The sequence below is a fragment of the Lissotriton helveticus genome, chromosome 5_1 (genome assembly GCF_964261635.1).
Source record: "Lissotriton helveticus chromosome 5_1, aLisHel1.1, whole genome shotgun sequence".
NCBI lineage: Eukaryota > Metazoa > Chordata > Amphibia > Caudata > Salamandridae > Lissotriton > Lissotriton helveticus.
The window spans coordinates 1,342,008,786-1,342,034,103 of record NC_136065.1 but is presented as its reverse complement, the minus strand read 5'-3'; the positions used below and the strand labels follow the sequence as shown (position 1 = coordinate 1,342,034,103).

Below are 25,318 nucleotides of genomic sequence, written 5' to 3'. Positions count from 1 at the left end.
CAATCTCCTACAATGCCATTGTACCTAAAAATGATATAAGGCCATCAGTTTCCTTCTCCACTTTTAAAGAGGGAGTCAGAGAGGCTGCAACTCATGAGCCGTGTAAAGATCTATTGGAGGTATTGCTGAAGCAACTATGCCCTGGCGTATCTTTTAAATCCTGATTCTCAGTACCACAAACAGCTTTGTTAACGTATCTAGGTCCTGACTCGCAACACTCTAGCTATTCCAATTCGGAATTCCAAACACAGCTCTACTAACAAGCACTAGCTCTCACCTACTGCATTACCTTATCCTGCAGTACTGTGACCTCACACACAGTTGTGCTAGTATTCTGCGCTAGTATTCTGCAGTTCTGCCCTTCAGCACAACTTGGTTTCAAGGCTCTGACTCTGCACCCAGCTTTTACCTGTGCTTGACTGGCTCATCTTAGAACATGGTCTGATCCCTCCTGTACTGGTAGCACTGCTGTTGGTCAGTCAATGCACCTTAATCCTGGGCAGTTCAGTACAGAAAATATACACAGCAATGCCAGAACAGTTTTACACCAGGATCTCATTATCAAACATCTTGTCTGACATACGTATTGTGTTGTAAATATAATTTACAAAAATAATAATGTCCATTGGGTGTAGAATTTCCCTCAACTCCAGTGGGGTGCTATTTTTGTAACCAATATTGAGAATACAGTGTCTCTGTCAGACGAGATTTAATCCACAATGTTCTGGTGACTTGCAGTCGCAGTACCATGCTATCAATCTGCTGGTCCCTAAAAGCCCTTTAGTGAAAACAGTACACTACTCAGCCAATTAACTTTAATCCTCCCTGCTATTGCACTAACTTGAACACAGTCATACCCCACCTTTGCTATGCTTCTAGTTCGTATGATTAATTCAGCTTTTGTTCCTTGTGCTCAGTGATTTCTGTTGTACGCCTGGACAAGGTGAACTTTGCGGGTGCCAAACTCCCAAGGTACGAAGCCCTTCGTGGAGAGAAGCCTGCAGACCTGGAAACCACTGTGATCTTGCCGGAGTCTGTTTTCAAACCCACCGAAGTGAAGTGTGAGTCTGTTTTTTAACTTTATTATTGCATTAGTGAGATGACAAGATTTTCATGGGGACCAAAGAACATACATTAAAAGCTATAGAAATCCGCATCTTTTCACACACAAGATATCAAGCACAGCCTGTAGCAGTGTAAAGTTCACACACTGCAAATACTATACTCGTAGTAGTACTTCAGTCGTCAGCTAGACATGGAACAGGTTACGTAGTAGCAAACGCAAAGAACGGATACCACATGTGCACTAAAGGTGCATCCTTGGAACAGTGCAGGCTTCCGTCCATGCATATCTAGATCAAGTATAGCATTGAAAGCAACGTGGTGATATATCTTCATTCACAGTTTGGGTACAGTTTGGGAAGTAGCAGTGCAAGCACACCCCCTCACACCCCATCAATTGATGCTTTATGAAAGCTCTTGTCACGCACAGGAAGAGCAGCACAGCCTTCCATTAAATCAGTGCAGCACAAGCTTTCCTCCAAGGAGTAAAGCAAGGCAGCATCACTGCAAGCTTCCCTGAGGCATACAGAGTAGATACATCACAAATAGCAGGACTACCCTTGGCTTTGCATGATAAAGCTATAGAGTAATGATCATTTTCACACTCTAACTTTAGTGAGATGTGCGAGTTATTTTAAATAAAATAGGAACTGTATCAGTTGATCTTAAATACTGTTGATTTGTGAATTCATCTAAACCTTTCTGCAATACTGTCTGCTGCCCCTGATTTCTCCCATCACAATAGCCAAGTTTTTTAGTCCTCCATGTTTTTTAGTCCTATGCTGACCATATCTTCACATCTTATACTTTCCATCTTGCCTGTTTAGATGTCTCCACGCCTAAAGACTGGCAGCCGGAGCCTGACGAGGTACCAGCCTTGGTAAACCGGCAGAGGCGCCACCCCTCTATGAGTGAGGGTCAGGCTATTGCAAGTGTCATCATCTACCGAACATTGGCCGGGCTCCTTCCAGAGCACTATGATACTGACAAGAGAAGCCTGAGGTAAGAAATTTGATGGCTGCAGAAGATAGTGTGATTTACTGGCTTCTAGTGCCATGGAGTGAGCAGATACCCAAGGGTTAGAGATATGTCCCTCTCTCTCGCTTGCACACTCCTTTCACTCTTTTAAATCTCTTTTAACCCGTGCAAGCTACGCCATATGCAAAACCCTGTCTCTAAGCCACTGGTTTGAACAATGACCCCTGAGCCACCTGAGTGAAGAGGTTTTGTTTTGTTATGTTATTTAACAGAATTACAAAAAGTTGCCGTAAGCTGAAGATTGCTTACATTTAATAGTAAATAAAGACATTGGGCCTCTAAAGCAAATCCTTCCATCTCTGCTTGTCTTGCACTAGCTGGATCAAATCTTAGCTACATTTGCATTATACCTCCTCCTGCTTGCTTTCATTTTTCATCATTCTAATTATTGTTGTGAGTTATATTTTGAGCAGGATATAGATGATGATTGAAGCAAACCCTTTGTTCTTTTCTTTGAGCAGTAGCCTTCATATGAGCTTAACCCTCAGGCTTTCCGTCTTTTGCTTCTCATTTTTTTAAATTAATTTCTCTCTTACTGAACCCCATCTATCTATTCTCCCTCTTTTCCCATTCCCATCCAAAACCTATTTTTGACAATGACTTCAGTTTCCTCTCCAGTATCTCTGTGCCCCTCTCCTGTTCCTCAGTGTGCCTGTTCCTCACTCCTGATATCCCATTCTCACAGGATTCCAAAGCGCCCCATCATCAACACCCCAGTGGTCAGCATCAACATCCATGACACAGAGGAGCCAACGCTGCGTGTGCTTGACAAGCCCATCACCGTCTTGTTCCGTCTCCTGGAAACCGAGGAGCGTTCCAAGCCCATCTGCGTCTTCTGGAACCACTCTATCATGTGAGTAAAGGTAGTGAGGCAGAGAGTTGAAATCAGGCCCAACTAAAAGAAAACAGCTTCCCACTGCTCGCAATCCTGAATTGCTCTTCTCCCACAGTGTGCAGTCCTCCATAACTTGAAAATTATGTTTGCACTATGCAGATCGCAAAACATGCAGGCAACAAGTCTGAGGAAGTGGTAAAGGAGCTCTAGCACCACAAATATAGAAAAGTAACGTTTTCTTTAATTGTATCCTTAATTTCTGTTGCCCAGAGCTGAGGGAGGGATTGCTTGCTTGTTGATATTTTGTTGTATATAAACAGAGTCCTCTCTAAGCATATTTCTACAGCCAAGCCTGAGGTAGGTCCTGATTGTTTTGTTGCAATTGAGCAGGCAAATGTCTTCAACATTTTCCTGAAAGTGAGACTTTTTTGTTTGAGGAGTCGTAGGTGGAAAACATTGGTGTTAATGGTTTTGGCCTTTTCTGAGACACTGTTACATTCACATTGTCTAGGTCAGTGATGTAAAGGGGACCCCAACCTAGGAGGTGTTAGTGAAAGGTGATGATACCTGTGTCGCTTCTGAACCAGGAAATGTGTCATTGTCTAGCCCTGCTATTATACTGAGACCTTTGTTTGTGGCGTGTTTGTGTTGTTACGTTTAGGACATCGAGTGTTTAGAATTATTTTATATTTTGTGGAAAAGGGTGTGGAGGAGACTACCAGCTTGTTTTCTGAAAAACTGCATTTCAGTCATTTTTCTGCCATTCAGAGTTTAGACTCTTCCACACATTTATTTAGCCCAATTAAGCTGCCATGGGTGTTCGCTAGATGGCAGAATAGGCATGTTTTTATTAGGTTTGAGTTTAGACTAACACATGAAGCTCTAATTATGTTTTAGGATGCTCATAGGTGGACCACAAAGAGAGACAGTTTCGACTCTTGGAAGACCACACAGATCGCAGCTGTAATTAAGAGAGATGGTTGATCTCATTTATGATTTTATTGGAGCAGAAGCAAAGAAGGCTTAAGAATAACTACACACCGCTTCACCCTAACTCATTATACAGAGTCAGTGGGAAGCTGTTCAAGCGACCCATTGGTGGCTGAATGTGAAAAGTTTGTCAGCCAGACAGGAAAATTGTAAACCTAAAAACAGGAGTTTGCCAGACTGAAGAACTTGTACAATTGGCAAACAGTTTAAAAAGCTGATAATTGATATAACAGATAAGACAGAGTAGAGACCAACATCAAACACTGGAGATAGACTTGTCACAATAGATCTTTGTTAGAGATAGTTTTCTTGGTGTATGGCCTGATGCTGCACAAGCTGTCAGTTCTGTTGAGGTGATGAACCAGTGAGAAATATCTCTACATATTGATTCAGAATGAGATAAACAGTTTAAGTGTTTTAATAGCATTGTACCTTAATAACAAATTAATCCCTAATTCAGTACTGCGATGTGTCAGAATCTTCATTGTAGTAATCCGTTTGTCTTTCCCTTTTCATAGGGTGACTGGCATTGGTGGATGGTCAGCCAAGGGCTGTGAGGTTATCTTTAGAAATACAACTCATGTCAGCTGTCAGTGCCACCATATGACCAGCTTTGCGGTGTTGATGGACATTTCCCGAAGAGAGGTGAGAATGAGGATGCCTCATATGAGAAGGTTTTACGAGAGGCATCAGAAGGATGCTGTTTAGGAAACAGATGAGAGGTGTTTGGGACTCCTGGGGCGTCACAGAGGACTGATGTTTAAGAAAGAAATGTAAGGCAAGGGGAAGGTTGCACACTTAAATTTGTTCAGTGTTTGGTGTCGCTAAGTGCGAAAACTTATTTTACAAAGTTGAAACATTTTATACTTTCTGCTTGCCTGCACGTGCAGAGAGGTAGTACATCAGTGCGGCCTGCTGAAACTAGAGAAGACAAAGACTTTTCAAACTATTATATAATCAAATTGTGCTGTTCCTTCAGGCCCAGGCTTGAGATATGCATGCCGCTCACAGCTTGTGACCTGAGTCAGCTTATATCCTCATATTCTTCCCCATGGCTGACTCAAGCGGGCTAGTTCATGTGGGGATGTGAGGGCCATGCACATGTGCATATAGCTCGTGATGCACCATATGTCTCTGTGTCCCATTCTCTTTTGAAACAAACTGGCCATATTTTGGCACTGCTTACCCTGTTCCCTGAGATGGGCCTGCATTCTGGACTTCTGACTTGGCACTTTGAGCTACTCAGTTGCCTGATGTCTCCTGCTCACTCCTGTGCCCTGTGGGTGGCAGCTTAGTTGACTGATCTGACCGTCTTTGGATCTGCTCAACTCCTTTTCAGTGGCAATGGGTAACTGGTGCAGCACTGTACTCTCTGCTGACCGTGGTTGTACCTTGTGCTCAGCCTATCCTATTCATGGCCGAAGACTGTTCATAGTTGGTTATTTCTATATGAGGGATGGACATAGAGCAAGGCCAGACACCAGACTCTGTGGCCAAGTCCTGCTGCATATGGTCAAAGGCCAAGCACAGTGGGTAATATAGACACACACTTTTTCAGTAATATGTGTTTAATTTCTTATTTAGTCTCTTCTAAATCAGACTACATACCAGGAATAGTATCGCCTGTGCTGGTGAAAGAATGTTAATTGTGTGGCAGGGATGTTTGAGGAGGAAGGCCGGGCCTGGGGCACCTGTCACTGACAAATGTTGGTGATGGACCCGCACCACATCTGCCACTGGTGTCATGAGCATGACCATGACGCCAAGACCTGCGTCAATTGTCGTGTCGTGCATCCCAAGGCCTTGATGGACCGAACCCTCAAGCTCCTTGCTGCTCGATGTGTGACACTGAAATGGTCTGAATCCCGGTCGAGAAGAAGGTCCCGGGGTCGGTCGCGGAGCCATCGAGCTTTTTCACAGTCATCTTACTCTGGTAAGTCCCACAAGAAGAAAAGTAAGAAGTTGAAGAGGTCTTCGACTTCAGCCTGTTCACCAAAGTCATCCGACGAGACGAAGGAGCGTCCTCTCTCGAGGCTTGGCCCCGGGGTTGAGCCTGTGCCTGGGTCCTCTCTGCGCCTCCCTGAATATCCCCAACTCTGAGAATTCTATGATGCCAAGCAGCTCATATTTGAGTGGCCTGTCCCAGCTGGAGCACTTTGGCCCCGTGGTTTGGGAGGGGCTCCTACTATTTCCCCACCGGTGGGTCTGCTGCCGGTTCTTTTTAGGCCCCTTAGATCCATGGATGTATCCGGTACGGCGCCGGTTGTACGACCTCAACCTTCCCTGATACTGGTCCCAATGTCGATACTTTAGGCGCCACTGGCTCCTTTTGGTGGCACCATACCCATTCTGATCCATAACTCAGAGAGGAAGCCACAGGGGTGTCTTCAAACGCCGACTCCCGCCAGCTGAAGCCATCCACTCCAGACCGGAGCCTGAGCCCTATTCCTACCGGCGAGTACTTGGGGAAGATTGGGAGGGCCACTGGACCCTGAAGAATACCAGCCTCTAGACCTAAATATGGACTGGTGTGAGAAATCGGCGAATGCCAGTGGACTCACCAGATACTGGCTTGGTCTCTCTTCCTACAGTGGCTATAGAGGAGGGAGCCTCTTTTGCTCATGTGGTGAGGAGGGCAGCTGGGAACCTGGACCTTAGCCTTCCCTCAGTGGCAGTCAAGACTAACGTCTTGACAGAGGTGCTTCAGCCAGGAATTACCCCCTCAGAACCGTGTCTCCTATTTAATGAAGCCTTACGGATGTCCTGCACAGGGGTTCCTGTGAACAGGACAACTGCACGCCACCATTGCCCTACCCCAGTTTCCTCACCCAACACCGTGCCATGGAGAGCTAGATGGTCTACTTCCTGTGTAAATCCTGGTGCATTCCCCATCACCCCACTGGATAGGGAATACAAGAGGCTGGACACCGTAGGCATGAAAATGTTTTCTTCCACCAGTCTGGCACTAGGATCCATGAACACCGTGTGCCTTTTGGGCCGTTACTCCTATTCAATTTGGGGTTTGTTTGCACAGGTGCTGCCCATGGTGCTGGAGGAGGCAAGAGCCGTACTCTCCTGTGCTATGGCATATGGGGGAGACGCTGCTAAGTTCTTGATTCAATCTGGGTTGACCACGACTGACTCACTAGGCAAAGCTGTTTCTTTGTCGATGGCCATATGACACCACACCTGCAGAGGATGACTGGCTTTTCAGGGAATGTCCAAGCTTTTCCTATGGACATGTTATTTGATGGCTCCTGTCTCTTCGGAGACAACGCGGGCAGACAGAGGTAGGGGCAGCCCCCTCACGCCCAGCAGCCTCAGCCTCCAATCCTCCTTAGTTCACCTTCCAGCCATCATGGGCAACCAGTGGGAGGCAGGATACGGCATCATCTGCACCACTTGAGAATGTTTGTCAGAAGGGGCCACTCCCTCCTCTTCATGACTACCCCACCACCCATGCTACCCACATGTGACAGGCTGACGGAGGATCATCTCTCCTTGCTGCCAGGAAGTAGTGTCTCCCTTCACCAAGGGAACCATAGAGAGGGTGCCAACAGTAGAAGTAGGTCATAGTTGTTATTCTCGCTACTCTCTGGTGGCCAAAAAGATAGATAGGCTTTCGTCCTATCCAGGACCTCCTTCGTCCCAATTTCTTCCTGAAAAAGGAGAAATTCAAAATGCTTATGCTTGCTCAAGTTCTGTCTGCCCTCGACCCAGGAGACTGGTTGGTAGCTTAGGACTTGCAGGACGCATACTTCCACATTCCCGTCTTGCCTGCCCACAGGCGTTACCTGCAGTTAACGGTAGGCCACAAGCACTTTCAAGTTGCCATGCTTCCTTTTAGTCATATCAGTGCCCTTTGGTTGTTCTCCAAGGTGATGCCAGTGGTTGCAGCTCATCTGTGGAGATCATGGGTACCAGTCTTCCCCTATCTCGACAACTGAATGTTGAAGCGGGCTCACCCCAGGCAGTCGTCTCCCACCTCCAGACTAATGAGGAACTCCTGCACTCACTGGGGTTCATTGTCAACATGCCGAAGTCACACATGACTCTCAGACACTTCATCTCTTATCGGAGCTGTTCTTGACACAGTGCAGTTTTGGACTTATCTTCCCGAAAGATGAGTAAAGAGTGTAAAGAGTATTCAGGCTATGATACCTATGTTTCAGCCTTTATCCTGGTTTTTGTTGAGACTGACTCTGAGGTAATGGGCCTCATGGCTTCCTGCATCCTGCTTGTGACACATACCCGCTGGCATATGTGGGCTTTACAGTGGGACCTGACGTTCCAGTGCGTGCAGCATTAGGACAATCTCTACGACATGATCCAGATCTAGGAGGGAACCGCAAAAGATCTGCAGTGGTAATTAACGAACCGCAGTTGGGTCAGCAGTAGACCCCTCTCCCTTAACATGTGTATTTCCTCAACTAGATCTGACAGTAGTGACAGATGCGTCTCTCCTGGGATAGAGCGGCCATCTGGGAGAGGTGGAGCTCAGAGGCCTCTGGTCTCTGGCAGAATCCGGACTCCACATCAACCTCCTGGAGCTCTGAGTGATCCGGCTGGCATTGAAAGACTTTCTACCCTTCATCAAGGGATGGCTAGTGGAGGTGTACACAGACAACACCACTGCTGTGTGGTACTGTAGCAAACAGGGCAAGTTAGGGTCTTGGACCCTTTGTCAAGAGGCCTTGTGGCTCTGGACATGACTGGAACATTAGGGCATATCCCTGATGGTTCAACACCTGGCAGACTCTCTGAACAGTAGAACAGACAAACTCCGCCGATGATGCCTAGTGCATCACGAATGGCGTCTCCATCTTTAGTGGTGCAAGGTCTTTTTCAGCAGTGGGGGTAGCCTTGGCCAGATCTTTTCGCCGCACCTGAGAACGGGCAATGTCAGCAGTTATGCGAGCTGGAGTTGCCAAGGCGGCTCTCTCTCTGAGACCTTTTGTCTGGAGGGGAGCTCAGGCCTCCTGTACGCCTTTCCACCCATACCATTCCTGCCCAGAGTTCTTAAAAAGATTAGGAACAACTGGGCCCAAGTTATCTTTGTACCTTCAAACTGGGCTCAGAGAGTTTGGTGGACTGGGCTTGGAGAGTTTGGTATCGTGGGCTGTTGAGCATGGCCATCGGTCCTTCGATCAGGCTGGCCCTACAGGAGCATCTAATGTTGCAGCAGCAGGGGAGGGTTCTCCACCCAAACCTGACAAAGCTCCGCCTTCATGCATGGAGATTGAATGGCTACAGTTGACTGCTTTCGACTTTCCGTCTGACATCTGAAATGTTATCTTGGCAGCCAGGCATCCCTCCGCCAAGACAGTATACGCCTGCCGCTGGGACAAGTTTGTGGCATGGTGTGCAGAAAAAACGGTACCCCTGTTGATTCTTTCTCCTGCCTGGAAAGGCTTTGCTTTGGGCACCTTAAAGGGCTATCTTTCCACCATCTCCGCCTTTCTGTAGTTGCCAGATCAGCCAATCCTGTTCAAATCCACTGTTGTGAATAGGTTTTTGAAAGGTCTTCAACATGCTCCCGCCTTCATCATGCCTCAGCGGGACCTCAATTTAGTACTCACATTTCTGATGTGTGCTCCATTTGAGCCATTGCACAACTGTCCTCTCAGGTTCCTTACAAATAAGATGGCCTTCCTAGTGGCCATAACATCTGCCTGGAGAGTCAGTGAGCTCCAGACTTTGTCGTCTAAGCATTCCTACCTCAGCATCTTCCCAGACAAGCTGGTCGTTCACATCAGAGCCTTCTTCCTTTCAAAGGTGGTTACTTACCTTTCATGTAGGCCAATCCACCACCCTGCCTACCTTTTACGCTCCGTCGCATCTATGCCTGGACAGTCCGGTCCATTGGAACAGGCACTTTGCTTGTTCGGTCCTGCAGAACCTTTTGGTGTGAAATGGTTTCGCAAACCATCCTCTTGGAAGGTATAGCTTGGGTATCTATTCCTAGGTAAGGAATTTGCGTCTCTTTCTATCTCTCTACCAGATGACCTAGTTACTTACCTTCGGCGATGCCTTATATGGTAGAGAGTCTGATCTAGCCCCCGATTCCTTACCGACCCACCCATTCTCCCTGCTCGGTGAATGGATATCTAGGGACAAACTTTTCCTCTTTCAAGGACCTAGTTTTTCACTCCAGTCGTCCGTGTTCTTCGTAGCTCGGTGCCCCTGCTGTGGAAAAGTTGCTAAAAGAAACCAACATCAGGGCACTCAGGTGATGCTTATATAGGCACCTCGCACTTCACTTCTGGGGTGGATGATGCCACGTTAAGCCAAACAACGCCACCTACTGGTGCACAGGGGTATTGCTCACGAAAACATTTCCGGATCCAGTCTGACACCTAGAGATAACTCTAAGGTAATGAATCAATGGATAGATACATTCTCTTCCAGATAAGGTGTTACCAAAGGTAAGTAACTTGTTCAAGAGGGGTGGAATTCCAGATAAAGGTCAAGGTAAATGTATGCATGCATTCCAGTTCCAAAGAGAAGCCACAGGGGCATAATTTAGTCAGCCATCACAGACCAAGAATACTCTTCAAGGCTGAGGAAAAGGCAGAGAGCAGACCTCCTGAGAATCTGCGACTTGCACAAAATTAATTTGATCAACATCCCGACTATACTCAACACCAGTAGAGCAGCAGAATGATAGAGCTCTTAGGCGCATGGGAGCCCACGACAACAGATACATGGGGTGCTAAGCTTAATTAGACACAGATATTGCATAGAATTTATACAAAAACCTCCAACAATAAAGTCCAGATTACAAAAATACAAGAAGGAACACATACAAGTTCTTCAGCAAGAGATACAAAAGTTGTTGCATAAAGAGACAATAGAGGAGGTACCTCTTAAGGAAAGAGATACAGGAATATACTCATTGTACTTTTTAATCCCTAAACAAGATTCAACATAGCAACCAGTATCGGACCAATGATTGGTGAACAGATTAATTTACCCACAACTATTCAAAATGACAGTTTTCCAGGTTTTCATACTGTTGCTGGAGGAAAAGGACTACTTGGTGACAATAGATCTGAAAGATGCCTAATTTTATCACAGGTTTGAGATGATGGATGTGCTTTCCTAGTACCAAATGTTAAAATGTAACATAAAGTCAGCACCAAGAGTATTTACAAAAACACTAGTTATAGTAGCGACTATCTTCAGAAGGCAAGCCATTCAGGTAAAACCTTACTGAGACGACTGACTGGTAAAGGTGCATAGATTCCAACCGTGCCAATTGAATCCACAGTCAGTGGTGAACTTGTTGCATCAGTTGGGATTTACAGTCCATTGGAAGAAATCACCCCCCTTACTGTAAAAGGAAACAATATTCATAGGGCAGAATTACACCTCATGAGGGCAATTGCCAGCCCAACAATGAGAAGGGTGAAAGCATTGCAGGGTGTGATTCAGACACTCCCTTTCATCTGAGCTGTTCTGGACACAGTGCAGTTTTGGGCTTAACCTCCCGAAAGGTGAGTCCGTGGTATTCAGGCTATGATACCGATGTTTTAGCCTGTGTCAATAAAGTTTATTTTAATGTCTAATTTCATATTTGTTGTGATTTGTTCCCAAACTGATTGTTCCTTTTTCTGCCCATTTGCAGAATGGAGAAATCCTGCCTCTGAAAACCATCACCTATGCTTCCATTGCTGTGTCGCTTGGAGGAATTGCTCTCACTTTCCTCTTCCTCGTCTGCCTGAGGTCACTGCGTTCCAACTTGCACAGCATCCGCAAAAATCTGATGGTGGCCCTCTTCTTCTCCTTGCTCATCTTTCTTCTTGGAATCAACCAGGCAGACATTCCGGTAGGCAGTGGATCCTTATTCTTGTATGAATGTATTTCCAGTCCTGGATCTGATATGTTGCTCTGTTCGGGTACAGGACTGCCATTTACCACTCAGCAGGTGCACCTTTCTCCTGCAGTGCAGCAGCCCACACTCCCATGTGTACTGATGCAAAAGGAAACTCAGTACAAGCATCTCTGATCACCCTAGTACATGGGATTTCTCATTTATCTTTTGTGCATTAAATGCCACTGTGTGGTGAGGAGTGAAACTTGTTGGTGTGAGCTCAAGGGTTAAAGTCACTGCCTATTTTACTTTTAAATGTAGTGTTTTCTAAGAAAGTGATCATCATGCCTCTATAGTTTCCTACTGATGATACATATTCTTGTTTTTTGCATCGACTGATAATGATAGATGTGTTTTATTTTTGTCCAATTATTATCCTTTCATTACCCATTTCCCCGTTATGCAAGCCAACGCTTAGTCTTTGCTACTGACAGGAGATCATGTGATCAGTCTCTCTGTATGATAATGACTGATGCTGATTGCCTTTTGATTTATGAGAATTCATTCTGCTGCTCTGCACCTTCTCGGTCCTCACACAATCCTTTCTCTTTTTCTTAGTTTGCCTGCACAGTCATTGCCATACTGCTCCATTTCTTCTACATGTGCACTTTCTCTTGGATGCTACTGGAAGGGCTACATATTTACCGGATGCTGACCGAGGTGCGGGACATCAACTATGGCCCCATGAGATTCTACTACATGCTGGGTTGGGGAGTGCCTGCCTTCATTACTGGTAGGTAAAGGATGTCCTTGGTTGGGCTCTGCCAGCATCATTTCACAACCAAGCTTTATGTTAAAGGTTGGGATGGAGTCAGTGAGTCAATCCTACAAAGTTGTTCCATAAGGTGGGATTTAAGTGTGGTGAGGAATTGGGGCTTGTATCTTTCAGCTCAAATCTTGTAGATGTAGAGTGCATATTAGGGCTGTATTAGGGGTGTCTGCTTGGTGGGCCACATTGAAAATTTGGATTGTGAGGTCCTCTGTCTAGTCAATGCCAGCTGTAGATGCATGAGGCTAGTTGTGCCCACCTTTTATAGGATGTGTGGTGCGTTGCTCCTCCAGTGCCTACGTGTGGCTATACCGAGATACCATTCAGCGGTGGTTCAGCTAGATGTTATAGTTCTGATGTTAAATTTAGAATCTACTCATGCAGAAATGTGTTCATTAGGCCTGGTATCGAATTGGTGACTGTTTCCGGGGCTTTATTCTGAGATCCTTAGTCCTTGGAAGATGTTACTCTACCGTGATGAGATCCCCTCCTGTATTTCCCAGGCCCTAGACTCTGTGCTTTAGTTCTGCAGTGGCACCCCTAATTCCCAGGGTATGGGATCTCTTTCTTCGGGCTGTTATACTACCTCTGCATTGGCAGTGAATACTGTTTGATGTTTGGCGGTGCCTGCTTCCTGCATAGTAATTGAGTGAAGTTAATTCTTTGACTGGTGTGTGTTCAGCTTTAGTGGTAGTTGTTGAGATGCTCCAGTTCACGAGTTGTGGGTCGTGTGGTTTATATATCAAATGCTGATTTTTAGGTTTCGACCTGGCGAAAAGCTGCGCAAGCAGCGATTCGCGCAGGCGAAATCTTATGTCTTACACTGCGTGGCTGGGAATCCGCCCCTCTGTTCCATTGGCTAGCTCCATAAATGGAGGCTAGGCATTGGAACAGAGATCTGTTCGTCAATTGCGGAGCAGATTTGGGGGCGTTCCGGCCATTTTTACTCATCCTGCCCCTTTGACAACGTCAGTGCGGCGGTGGGCAGGGTTTATTTTTGTGTTCGTCGAGGTTCCTTTTCGTCATTCCGCGGCTGACCGCCGCCGGAGGAAGTCCAGGTCCAGGTGAGTGCTTTCCGTGTGTTCCCGCACCCCCCTCCCGCTGTCCGTCTTCCCGTTCCTGCCCCCCCTCCCGCTGTTCGTGTCCCCGTTCCCGCCCCCCTCCCGCTGTCCGTGTGCCTCCCGCTGTCCGTGTGCCGTGATGCTTATTTTTGAAGTTTTATTTTTAAAAGCGCAGAGGGCTTCAAATAAGTCCAAGTGCAGATTTCAGTATTCTCGTGGCAACATTCACACAAAACCTGTTGGTTCTGGAAACGACCCGATCCTTTCTCCGAGTTGCAGATGTCCCACTGAGTGCTGAACGCTTTTTATAGTTGTGTGACATCTGCGTATGCATGTTACTCGCTGAGGTGCTGTTGTCCTGGTAATGGCGAAATGTTTGAATGATCTTGTGCGTGTGCTTATCTTTGTTTTCGTTTGTAGAGTCGGGCCGTATGGTCATCTTCAGCTTTTCCTCCTTGACATGCGTTATCACGTTTGTTTCCTGATCTAATATAAGCACAAACCATTTCCTCAGTTCCTGATCTAATAAAGGCTTTAGACATGTTTCTTGTCCCCGTTCCCGCCCCCTCCCGCTGTCCGTGTGCCTCCCGATGTCCGTGTGCCGTGATGCTTATTTTCGAAGTTTTATTTTTAAAGCGCAGAGGACTTCAAATAAGTCCAAGTGCAGATTTCAGTGTTCTTGTGTTCTTTGTTTTCGTTTGTAGAGTCGGGCCGTATGGTCATCTTCAGCTTTTCCTCCTTCACATGCGTTATCACGTTTGTTTCCTGATCTAATATAAGCACAAACCATTTCCTCAGTTCCTGATCTAATAAAGGCTTTAGACATGTGTTTCTTTTAGGAAGGAGATCGTCACTGAGCAGAATGTCATCCCTGCCTGCTCTTTAACAGGCTTTGCCCCCGAGGCCCGTGCGTCAGGGCCTTTGTCATAGGGCATGGAGAGACGAGCGTCACTTCAGGCACACACGGAGAGCATATCAAACCAGGGCTTCTGCTCACACAGCGAACACTACGAGCACACAGACGACAGCCCACATGGATTCTTTTTGTGATGTGTTCAGATGTAAGGAATTACATTGAAACCAATTATAAATAATAGTTCATGCCTACATTATATCTCTGACGCAGTGGAAGATGGTAATGCATTTTGTAGGTCAGGGTGGGTTTTCACGCCATAACTCACGTTGCCTTGATTACATTTGAGAATGATATAAATGGCCACAAAAAAGCACAGTTCTTAAGCGAGTTAAGTATGTCTGTTTTTTAAGGACCGATCTATTACGTGCGCAAGATATAAGCGCTCTACCCAGTAAAGTTCCTACTGGATTTTTTGTTGTTGTCTAAGCTGCTGAGTTACCATCAATTGATTAATGCACGTGCCGCTGAGATGCTGCGTCAGTTGCACATTTCTTGTTTAAAACCCACCATGACAAACCGATAGCTAACTCGGTGGCAAATACTAACTTGACATCTGTGATGTCCAGCTTGCGAAGCAACTATACAGTGGCTGCAGGCACAACATGTTTTTTCCTAAACGAATTGATGTAGAACTGGAATCGTTTGAGTAGTTTTATGTTCCGTAAAATATCCGTTCTGAAAAAGCAGATATTCTGTACTGAGTCTGTGTGTCCGATGAATCCCAGTTCCCTCACCGTGGTGGGCTCATCGTCTTGGCTCTGAGTGAAGGATCCCTTCTGCTGACTGAGTTCTTCAATGGCGTCCCGATGAACCAGCAGAGTCTTTGTTTTCTCTGTGTGAATCAGACTGTTGGTAATTGCTTGTGGAATACTTCCAGTCCCTAGGAACCAACATTTAATACTAATCAGATTTTTTTTTAAATGTGTTCACATATTTAGTACTACACTTTACAAAGCAGTATACATATATATCATTATTTTAAGCAAGCTATGTGTGTGTGTGACTGCTCCTGGGTGTGTGTGTGTGTGTGACTGCTCCAGGGTGTGCGTGTATGTGACTGCTCCAGAGTGTGTGTGTGTGTGTGTGTATGTGACTGCTCCAGAGTGTGTGTGTGTGTATGTGACTGCTCCAGTGTGTGTGTGTGTGTATGTGACTGCTCCAGTGGGTGTGTGTATGTGACTGCTCCAGTGGGTGTGTGTATGTGACTGCTCTGGTTGTGTGTGTGGGGGGGGGGCTCTGGGTGTGTGTGGCTGGCTCTGGGTGTGTGTGGCTGGCTCTGGGTGTGTGTGTGTGGCTCTGGGTGTGTGTGTGTGTGGTAGTAATTGCTGTCTGCTGAGCTCGTCCGTAGGGTACAATAGTTCTCACATTTGCGAGAGATTAAGCTATTGGCAATGTAAATGACAATGCCATTTATTTATCTGTTTTCAAAACCGACACATAAATACAAATTTTGTCATTTACAATGCCAATAGCTCTAACTTCTCCAAAGGCGAAACCGTTGCATTGTAAATGCTTGTTTACATTGTTCTGCCTTCCTTTGCTAAGGGTTTCTTCATCCGTGAACGTGCCTAGGTGTTAGGAAGCAGGACACCCACCGAGGAGGAACATAGTTATTGATCACAATCAGAGGGCAATCTAGAAGATATTTATTCATATCCCCTCTGTATTTAAATCAATGGTAATCCGAAAACTGTGTATTCCGTCACATCATTTGACCCAATCAATGTTTATTCTAAGTTCATCTAGGCCCAGAAGGAATCCTACATTCATGAGGCCCGATCTCTCTATTGGACAACAAAGGGTATTCTTATTATCATTTGTCATCTCCTACGCCTTCTGTGGGACCAACGAGTAAGCATGAAATAATGTATTCCCCGCCCCTTTGTTGGAGCCGAGGGTAAACCTAAAATTGTTGGGTCTTTCCCTTCTTTAGTGCACTTTCCTATGCTCTGCACCTAAACAAATTAATGCTCCTGAGTATTTGGGCCAGTGTTTTGAATCGGGCTTCTGCTAAAAGGTATTGAAAATAAACAAAAGTACAGAATAATACTAATGGGTGTGGGCTCAGTTCAATCTGTGTCTAAGTAATAACGTTGTGTTACAATACGCTATTTAACTTCGATGAAAGGTCACCTTTTCGCTCACTTTTCTTGCTAGGTCTCGCAGTTGGACTTGATCCTGAAGGGTATGGAAACCCAGATTTCTGCTGGCTCTCCATCTACGACACTCTGATTTGGAGCTTTGCAGGTCCCATCGCTTTTGCAGTTGCGGTAAGTACAGAAGATGTAGGAGAGTGGGTGTATGTGTGGCACCAAATGCTTTAAAGGATTTCTGAATTAGTGTTGAAACCTCAACTCCTCAAGATACAATTTACTTAATCTTTTTCCCCCCCAGAAAAAAAAATCAATAATTTGACAGGAAAACAACCATAATAATTCAAGTTAAGCAATGTCATTTGACTATAAGCCATGTACTTGATAAAAAATAAACCTTTGCAGTGTGGAGCTATTTTAGATGTCCATGCTATGGATCATTTTACCACCTTATGATCACACTTGGAAATAATCTTCTGCTCACTTTCTTTTTAGGTCTCGGCTAGCCGCGCGAAGCGCGTCTCCGCCGAGCCCCTATTGTTGCCATGTGAGCTTCCCAGGAGACAATCCTGGCCGCGCGCATCGCCTTGGAGGCGATTCCAGAGTGCCACGCGCACGTGAACGAGCGCTGCGGCCAGGCGCTGTCTCCTAGGAAGCTGAAAACACCACACACACGCATGCACATACACACACAGACACACACGCCGTCGCACACATCATACACACACACACGAGTGCACCGAGCCCCCCCCCTCCCCTCTTTTCAACTTACCACTTCAATGTAGAGGGACTCCGCTCTCCTTCTGGCGTCCCGAGACGCTTTCACTCCGCCTGCCTTCTTTTCCGGTGCAGACGCAGCCCCGCCCCAGTCACAGGCGACTTTGCCTGACTTCCGGACACATCGCGGAAGGAGTTTGTATAGCTGTTTAAAAACATTTTTTTTTATATGTAAACCTGCATGTAGACACACACGATGTCACCACTTCTCTTCCGGTCTTACGTACATAATTTCGCTGTTTTATGTAAAATAGAATAACATAAAATATTCGGGTAGAAAATGTAAAACTGTGTCAGGCGCACATATTAAAGAAAACATTTACATAGCGGGAAAACACTGACAATTGTATTGAAATATATTGTGGTTGCACTGAGTTAATAGCTATGAAGTAATGCCTAAAAGAGGCGGCGAGTACCATCGAGCTGGAATATGACTGCACCTGAGTGCGCGTTTTGCAGACAGCCAACAACGCACTTGAACATCAAGTGTGCACCATTAGGTGTAATACACTGGGTGCACATTTGCGTCGTTCATATTATTTGCCCGGGTTTATTATTCTGTCCATTGACGCGCCCTGGTCCGAGGGTTTAAAATGTGAAGCAAGGGAAGTAATGGGTCTTAGATGTAAATCGCCAGAGAAGGTAAGTACAGAACACAGCGCACATTGTATCATTTTATGCTGCTGCCTTTCACTATTTTTATGCTAAAATGTTCTCGCGCCCCGGTGAAAATGTGAAGTCTTTACCCGCAGAGAATTATGCCCATGAAGAACATGTGAAGAAAAGTTAATTGCACGCATAGCTTTGATTCACCAGCGTAAATTCTCTTCAGAGAAGACTGGATTTACACTAACTGTAGCAGTCAGGTTAGACTCGGTAGAGGGTGTTCATCACTGCACACGCGCCGCTTCCGGTCCTTTCTGGACTTCCGGCTCAGGACAAACTCCTTTTTCACCCCTACAAACATGAGTATATATACCTATAACTTGTTTAACTTGGCACCGGCAAGACCTGGGTCACTTAAAGCCCTGCCTTTACGGCTGACAGCGTCTCTCCACACATTGTCCTCTTAAGGATTTTTGGCGAATGCCGCCCTAGTCACGTATGATTTAATAAGCATGCGGTGCGTGCTAAGAGTGGAATGCACTATACCCGAAATAGGCCATACCTTATCATGCCGAAATGTCACAGTGCCTCTTTCTTTAATTGCATCCAGATGTATATTAGAACAGGCGTGCACTTAAACCGGCTGGCACATATTAAAACAAGCCAAGACTGTTGGCTTTATCAGTGTTTGTTAGCTGCAGAAGATGACTAAGTAACAACAATAACTGTGTGGTAACTTATAGTGAACGTGCCTCAGTTCTGTAATTATGAAACTGTGAAATAACTATACCACTCTATTAGAAACGTTATATTAATTTTTTTGTAAAATACTTTTATTAATTGACACTTTAAAAAATGTCTTGAAGCTGGTAATTAATACTTGGTAGCCGCTGCCCATGACGCATCTTTATCACTGCAGATCTGTTACATTTAGAGCCTGCGCCCTGCCCGGCACCCCTCCTGCCCGGTGCGGAGCCCTTCGGCCCGCACTTTCAGGCCACCAGAAGCTGATGGTACCTTCGAGGCTGCATGCACCACAAAGGAGTCCCTCCAAGGGGACATCAAAGGCTGGTAGTGCCCACAAGTGAAGATATTTTTTTTTCACGCCCACGAGAGGGCAAAAATGAAGAACATCATAGGGACCCGTCTCAGTATCTGTTTTTTTTTAACTTAGCACCGGCAAGACCCGGGTCACTTAAAGCCCTGCCTTTACGGCTGACAGCGTCTCTCCACCCATTGTCCTCTTAAGGATTTTTGGCGTCCAGAGCAAGACTTATTTCAGCAAAGTTTAAGATTTAATTTAATATTGTTGGCACCGTGTGGACTTGAATCAGCAGGAAACTGGTAATGAAATTCAAAGTTTTCTGAACATGGGCCTCTGCTGGATGTCTTGCCCACTGCCCCCAAAATCCATAAGATCTCACTGAGTGCAAATAATTTGGGGCGGGGAAGATGGCTTTTGCGCCTTTCTGCCATGTATGGATTAAAGATATCGGTACGATGCCCTTTAGTGACGTAGAACGTTAGCAAATTCAGACTGGCCTATAAGGAAATTAAACGGTGCACGATTTGCTAGTCTGACAAGTCAGCATGAAGGCCGTTGTTTGGCTGTTTGGACTAGTTTGACGGTCTGCTGAGCAGGTTGTACGATTGATTTTTCTAATATCAAAACAAAATTGCCAAAAGCAATCTTAAATTTATGCAGGATTCCATTATTTGCAAAATACTTATACAGCTTGCCTTTCTTTACAAGTTCATAACGGTTGCACTTCGCATACAGTGTCAACGTTTTTTTAATCTTTCTAATGCACTAATAAAGTCCATTTTTACGTCTCGTGGCGTTTACAGTGCGTAGCGCTGATTCGCCAGAGTCCTATTGCCCGGGCGTGAGGTGCATCATCAGAGCTGTGTGAATAATAACAGCTGTGAGCCCGTGCCGGAGGTGCATCATCAGAGCTGTGTGAATAATAACAGCTGTGAGCCCGTGCCGGAGGTGCATCATCAGAGCTGTGTGAATAATAACAGCTGTGAGCCCGTGCCCGAGGTGCATCATTAGAGCTGTGTGAATAATAACTGCGTCAGCCCCGTGCGTGAGGTGCATCATCAGAGCTGTGTGAATAATAACAGCGGTGAGCCCGTGCCTAAGGTGCATCATCAGAGCTGTGTGAATAATAACAGCTGTGAGCCCGTGCCTAGGGTAAATCATCAGAGCTGTGTGAATAATAACTGCGTCAGCCCCATGCGTGAGGTGCATCATCAGAGCTGTGTGAATTATAGCAGCTGTGAGCCCGTGCCTAAGGTGCATCATCAGAGCTGTGTAAATAACTGCGTCAGCCCGTACGTGAGGTGCATCATCAGAGCTGTGTGAATAACAACTGTGAGCCCGTGCGTGAGGTGCATCATCAGAACTGTGTGAATAATAACTGCGTCAGCCCCGTGCGTGAGGTGCATCATCCACATTGCTCATGTCACCCAAATTCCTGCACTCTCTACCACACTGCTTTCAAGAACAGCATACTCCTGCACACACTCTCACTGCCCACCAATTCAAAGTTTGATAAAAAATGTATGCAACGCACTGTCATACACAATGCCAATAACTCAAACTTTAATGCTGCGAGACCTATTGCATTGTAAATGCTTGTTTTTAATTTCTTCAGGGAATTTCCCACCTTTGCCTTCCCTTGAAGATTGACATGGGCAACTCTGGGGGGCGTTGCTCTGTTTAGCTTGTGACAGAAATGTTAAACAAGTTGAATTTCCTATCATTAGATGCCCTCTACTCTAAAACCACCTTTGCACATGACAACACATGGCCTGATTTAAAGATAGGCTGACAGGGCTGTCCGTTACAAACGCAAAAAAGTACAGTGCTCGCCAAACCCTCTGCACACCAGCCTCATTTAGAGATGGGTGGACCATAAGTTTTCTGTCAACAAAGCCCCCGTTGGTTCCGTTGATGCAATACTCCCACCTATGGAAGGACAGAGTTGGTGTCCTTGGAAAGAAGTACAATTCACCGTCTGCCCTATTTATCATGGATGATGTAATGCTTTTTTTTTCCTGACCATCACTGCCAGGAAAAAACTGGCACTGAGGGCCAGAAAAAAAATCATTAATGACTACCCTGGAAAAAAGCAGCTGGGGAATGGGAGGTCATTATTTATTTTTGATTTTCACACAGCCTTGAAAAACAAAGCCTTTGAAAAGTTTGACGGACATCTGTCATGGCTGATAGTACCATCCATCAAACCTTTCCTACATTGACAGGAAGCCATGATGGCAGTTGGGGTCAGGATGTCCATCAGGGCGAAGAAGTAAAGTACTCCTTTGCCCTGACGAGTATTAATCTGTCCTTAAAACTTCAAATCAGGCCCATAGTCAGTGGAGGAATTAAGGATTGTGAGTTAACACAGCTGGATCATAGCTTCAGTTAACAGTCTTTTCAACATTGATGGTGAGATGCCTCTCAGGGAAGCTTGTAGTGATAATAAGATTCATTTAAAATGCAGCACTACGTAGCACCCTCCTGCCGTTTCTAATTCCTGTAAGTAACCGGTAATACCCTTATTCAATTTAATAGTACTTAATTTGCCAATCTCGAAATTATGGAAATATGAGTTGGCCTTGAAAGGAATAAACCTCATGTTCTGGAGGTCACAGGATACATGAGTAGCTAATAGTTAATCCTGGGTCTTCTACCATTGTTGTGTGGGGAACTTGGCTGCTTTCTTTTTTGCTGTACTTCTTGCATGGCATCTGGCTAGGGCAGGGACCGCCAACCTTTTCTATAACGAGAGCAACTTCTGATCAATGAAAACAATTCTCAAGCTACTAATGACTTTGATCTTTGTTTCAGTAGTGACTGCATAAGATATGTCCATAATAGTGACCACTCAGTTATAGGTTATGATATTGAGTGACAAAATACAGAGCGATACAATCATCAAATCACTTACTCAAAATACACTTGATAGAGTGGGCCTTGCAAGTGGAGACAGGTGTCACATTGCAAGCCTCGTTGGCGGTCACAGTGTGTTTTTGTGTGTAAGCTTATGGCTCTGATATTGGTTAGGCTGGATGCCATTATAAAGGTCTGAAGAGCTGTAGTGCTGCCCTATTCATTGTGGCTAGACCCTCTAAGTTATCTACTGTGCTGGACTCCACTTCTAGGAACTACTTTCAGTGTTGTGGCAAGCTACTAGTAGTTCCCAAGCTAACAGCTGGAGACCCTTGCTCTAAGGTCTGTCAGAGAAGCTTGCAAAGTTGCTTGCTGTTTCATTCCTGATTTCTGTATCAGAGAGAAGCTTGCACTGATGGGGCCATTTATGTATGTACTCAGCAACTGTTAAATGAAGGACTTTGTTTCAAAATCAATATTCTCAAATTCAGCATCTTTAAATGAAGAAAATATGAATAGTAAGAATGTGTTCCTTGATGCAAGTCTAAATTCTCTGGTTAGGGACGCCACTAAAACCAGAGTAATATCACTTACACTTATGAGAGGAGACATGCATGTCCATCACATAGATCACTTGAATGGCAAGTGGCCCTGACTTTGACGTGGGAGAAAGGGTATATAAAGGTAACCTGTTTTTTATTATTTCATCGCATACATTTTGTTTCCATTTGCTTTCTAACAGATGAGCGTTTTCCTCTACATACTGGCCGGCAAAGCAGCCTGCTTGGCACAGCGCCAAGGATTTGAGAAGCATGGAACAGCGTGAGTAACTGCATCTGGGGTAATGATGTGTCCTTTGTGTTATCACAGGAAGGGGCTGAGGAAAAATACAGCTGTGACAAAATAACCCAAACTATGTAGAATAACCTGCAGGGTGACTGTTTCAACCTGTAATTTTCCAAATGAAGTTATTTTACAACCATTCTGTCGTTCAAAAGTGGGCGGAGTAAGATATAATGGGAGATAGCCTCAACCTGCGGGCGATTGTTCGATAGGTGAAGTGTGCTAATGATCATTGTCTCTCAAAATGGGTTGTTTTGAGCAGATAATAGATAATTCATTGTTTGCATTGAGTAAATTGTGTCCATTACATCTCAGACGTTCCCCATTGTTTATTCAGAATACATCTCATATCTCTCAAAGTTTGTGAAGAGTTGATCTTGAACTCTTCCCATGATTTGCTTACTGTAGATCTGATAGTCTTCATAGTTCATGGAGTGTGTATATCATTGCATTCATATTATTTACACAGATGAGATAACATACCCTTCCCTTTGTCTATAATAATAATAATAATAATCCACATTTGTATAGCGCACAATCACCCGTTAGGGTCTCTAGGCGCTGGGGGGCCGTCGGGAAGATTAAGCAAGCTATTGCCCAGAGTCGCATGGTGCTGGGCTAACCTGCCGCCGGAGCCGGGGATCGAACCCTGATCCCCAGATTCCAGCGTCAGTCGCCCTGGCCGCGGCACCACACCTCTCCCTATTGTCTCAAGTAGATTTGAGTGACCCTGCCATTCATTTGTATAACGTAGATATGAGACCATTTCCATTGTATGGAGTAAATCTCAGAACCTTTACATTTCTAAAGCATAGTTTTCAGACCCACTCTTGTAATTGCTAATGCATAGGAAACTCCAGATCCTCCCCATCCCTTGGTATTTTGTGTATTCAGTAGACCCACGAACCTTAGCTTTGCAATATTTTGTTCACTAGATCTTATATATATACCCTAGCATCATGTTTTTTTTTTTTTAGCAGGCCAGACTGCAGATCATTGATAAACTATTTTTCCTTTATTGCTTGTTACAGGTCAGGCCTGCAGACAGCTTTAGTGGTACTGGTGTTGGTCAGTGCCACTTGGCTCCTCGCACTGCTTTCTGTGAACAGCGACACCATTCTCTTTCATTACATCTTTGCAGGAGCAAACTGCATCCAGGTATGTTTGAGAGCTTAGTGTTGCAGAGCTGATAGTATACGAGTTGTGCTCCACACGCTGATTGGTTAACATTTATCTGAATTTTCAAGGATCTCATTCTGTCCCCAAATAAAAGCGAAACAATCTACAGAAGTGTCTGATAATGGTAAAACACCCAGATGTTGTGGTGTTGAGTTGTAAGAGAATTGTCTAAATATAGCAATTCAATTAAGATTTTTATTTATTTATTTTTTCTATTTACATAGCACAGACCCAGCCACATAGGCAATGTAGCTAACCAGAAAACAGTACAGTGAACAAAAGTTACAGGTTAGGAGGGTGTGGAGGAAGCAGGGACTGTTGAGGAGAAAGCTATGTCATATAGGTTCTGAATACGTGAATTGTCAGGTTTCTTCTGAAATGAAGAATGTTGTTGATTCTTGGGTCCTAATGGGGGCTTAGCATGACAAGGCCTGGTTCAAGGATTTGGATTTGTTTTTACTTCCGGATTTCAAGAATCATACAAGATTGTTCACAGTTACTTCTGTTCCCTCTTGCATCTATTATTCAAGTAAGTGAGCAGACCTAAATGTATGGAGGTATGGGTGATGCAAGACATTTTTAAGTGATATCTAGCATCTAATGGGAACTAGTGGAGGTCTTTCAGGCTGGAGGTGATGAGATATGGATTTTTATGTGCATTTGATGAGGCGAGTGGCCATGTGTAGGATGGTGATGAGAGGGGTGAGCTTAGCCTTGGAGAAGCCAGCAAGAATGTTGCTGCTACAGTCGAGGATTGAAGGTACTAGGACATGAACCGTGGTCCTGAAATCTTGAAGGATAAAGGATCTGATTTTCTTAAGGAGCTGGAGTTGGAAGGATGCAGCTTTGATTAGACTGGAATGTGTGCTGACATGGCTATATTATGGTCGATGATGAACTCTAAGCAATTATCATAGATCAGTATTTTGGTGTGAAACAAGAGGAATTCAGTTTTAGAGGGGAAAAGTTTAAGAGAATACACTTACCCATTTGGTTAGGTTGCCCATGAATAATTTGAGGGTGAAGGTGTGTGATGGGTTTGATATTTTGGGATATATTCGTGTGCCATTGGCATAATAATGGATTGATGTTCCCTCAGAGTTTCTATGTAAAGGTTAAAAAGAAGAGGTGATAGGATAGAGTCTAGGGGCCAGCAAGAAAAAGTGTGGGGGGGGGGTGAAGGGGGTGATCTGAATTTGTCCATTGTCTCAAACTTTGATGTAGAAGTGATAAAGCATTGTATCTTCTACCCCCATTTTTGGGGAAATCGTTTTTAGAAGATGACAGATGAGCATGAAAATGAAAAGGTGCCCAACATGTTAAAGGAAATAAAATAGACTAGAAAGCCATATGTTAACACGATGAGGTGTATTCC

The 25,318-nt window shown here is 45.0% G+C and overlaps 1 protein-coding gene across 2 annotated transcripts in view; it reads left to right on the top strand.

Moving 5' to 3' along the window:
- Positions 1–25,318, top strand: part of CELSR2 (cadherin EGF LAG seven-pass G-type receptor 2) — a 325,195-nt gene that overhangs the window by 262,475 nt on the left and 37,402 nt on the right. For both annotated transcript variants that reach the window (XM_078644214.1, XM_078644213.1), the window contains exons 20-28: positions 918–1,061; positions 1,890–2,064; positions 2,786–2,953; positions 4,444–4,570; positions 11,553–11,753; positions 12,357–12,531; positions 16,702–16,814; positions 22,664–22,743; positions 23,796–23,922. In XM_078644214.1, the coding sequence (XP_078500340.1) occupies positions 918–1,061; positions 1,890–2,064; positions 2,786–2,953; positions 4,444–4,570; positions 11,553–11,753; positions 12,357–12,531; positions 16,702–16,814; positions 22,664–22,743; positions 23,796–23,922 (1,310 nt within the window). The remainder of the gene's footprint in view (positions 1–917; positions 1,062–1,889; positions 2,065–2,785; positions 2,954–4,443; positions 4,571–11,552; positions 11,754–12,356; positions 12,532–16,701; positions 16,815–22,663; positions 22,744–23,795; positions 23,923–25,318) is intronic.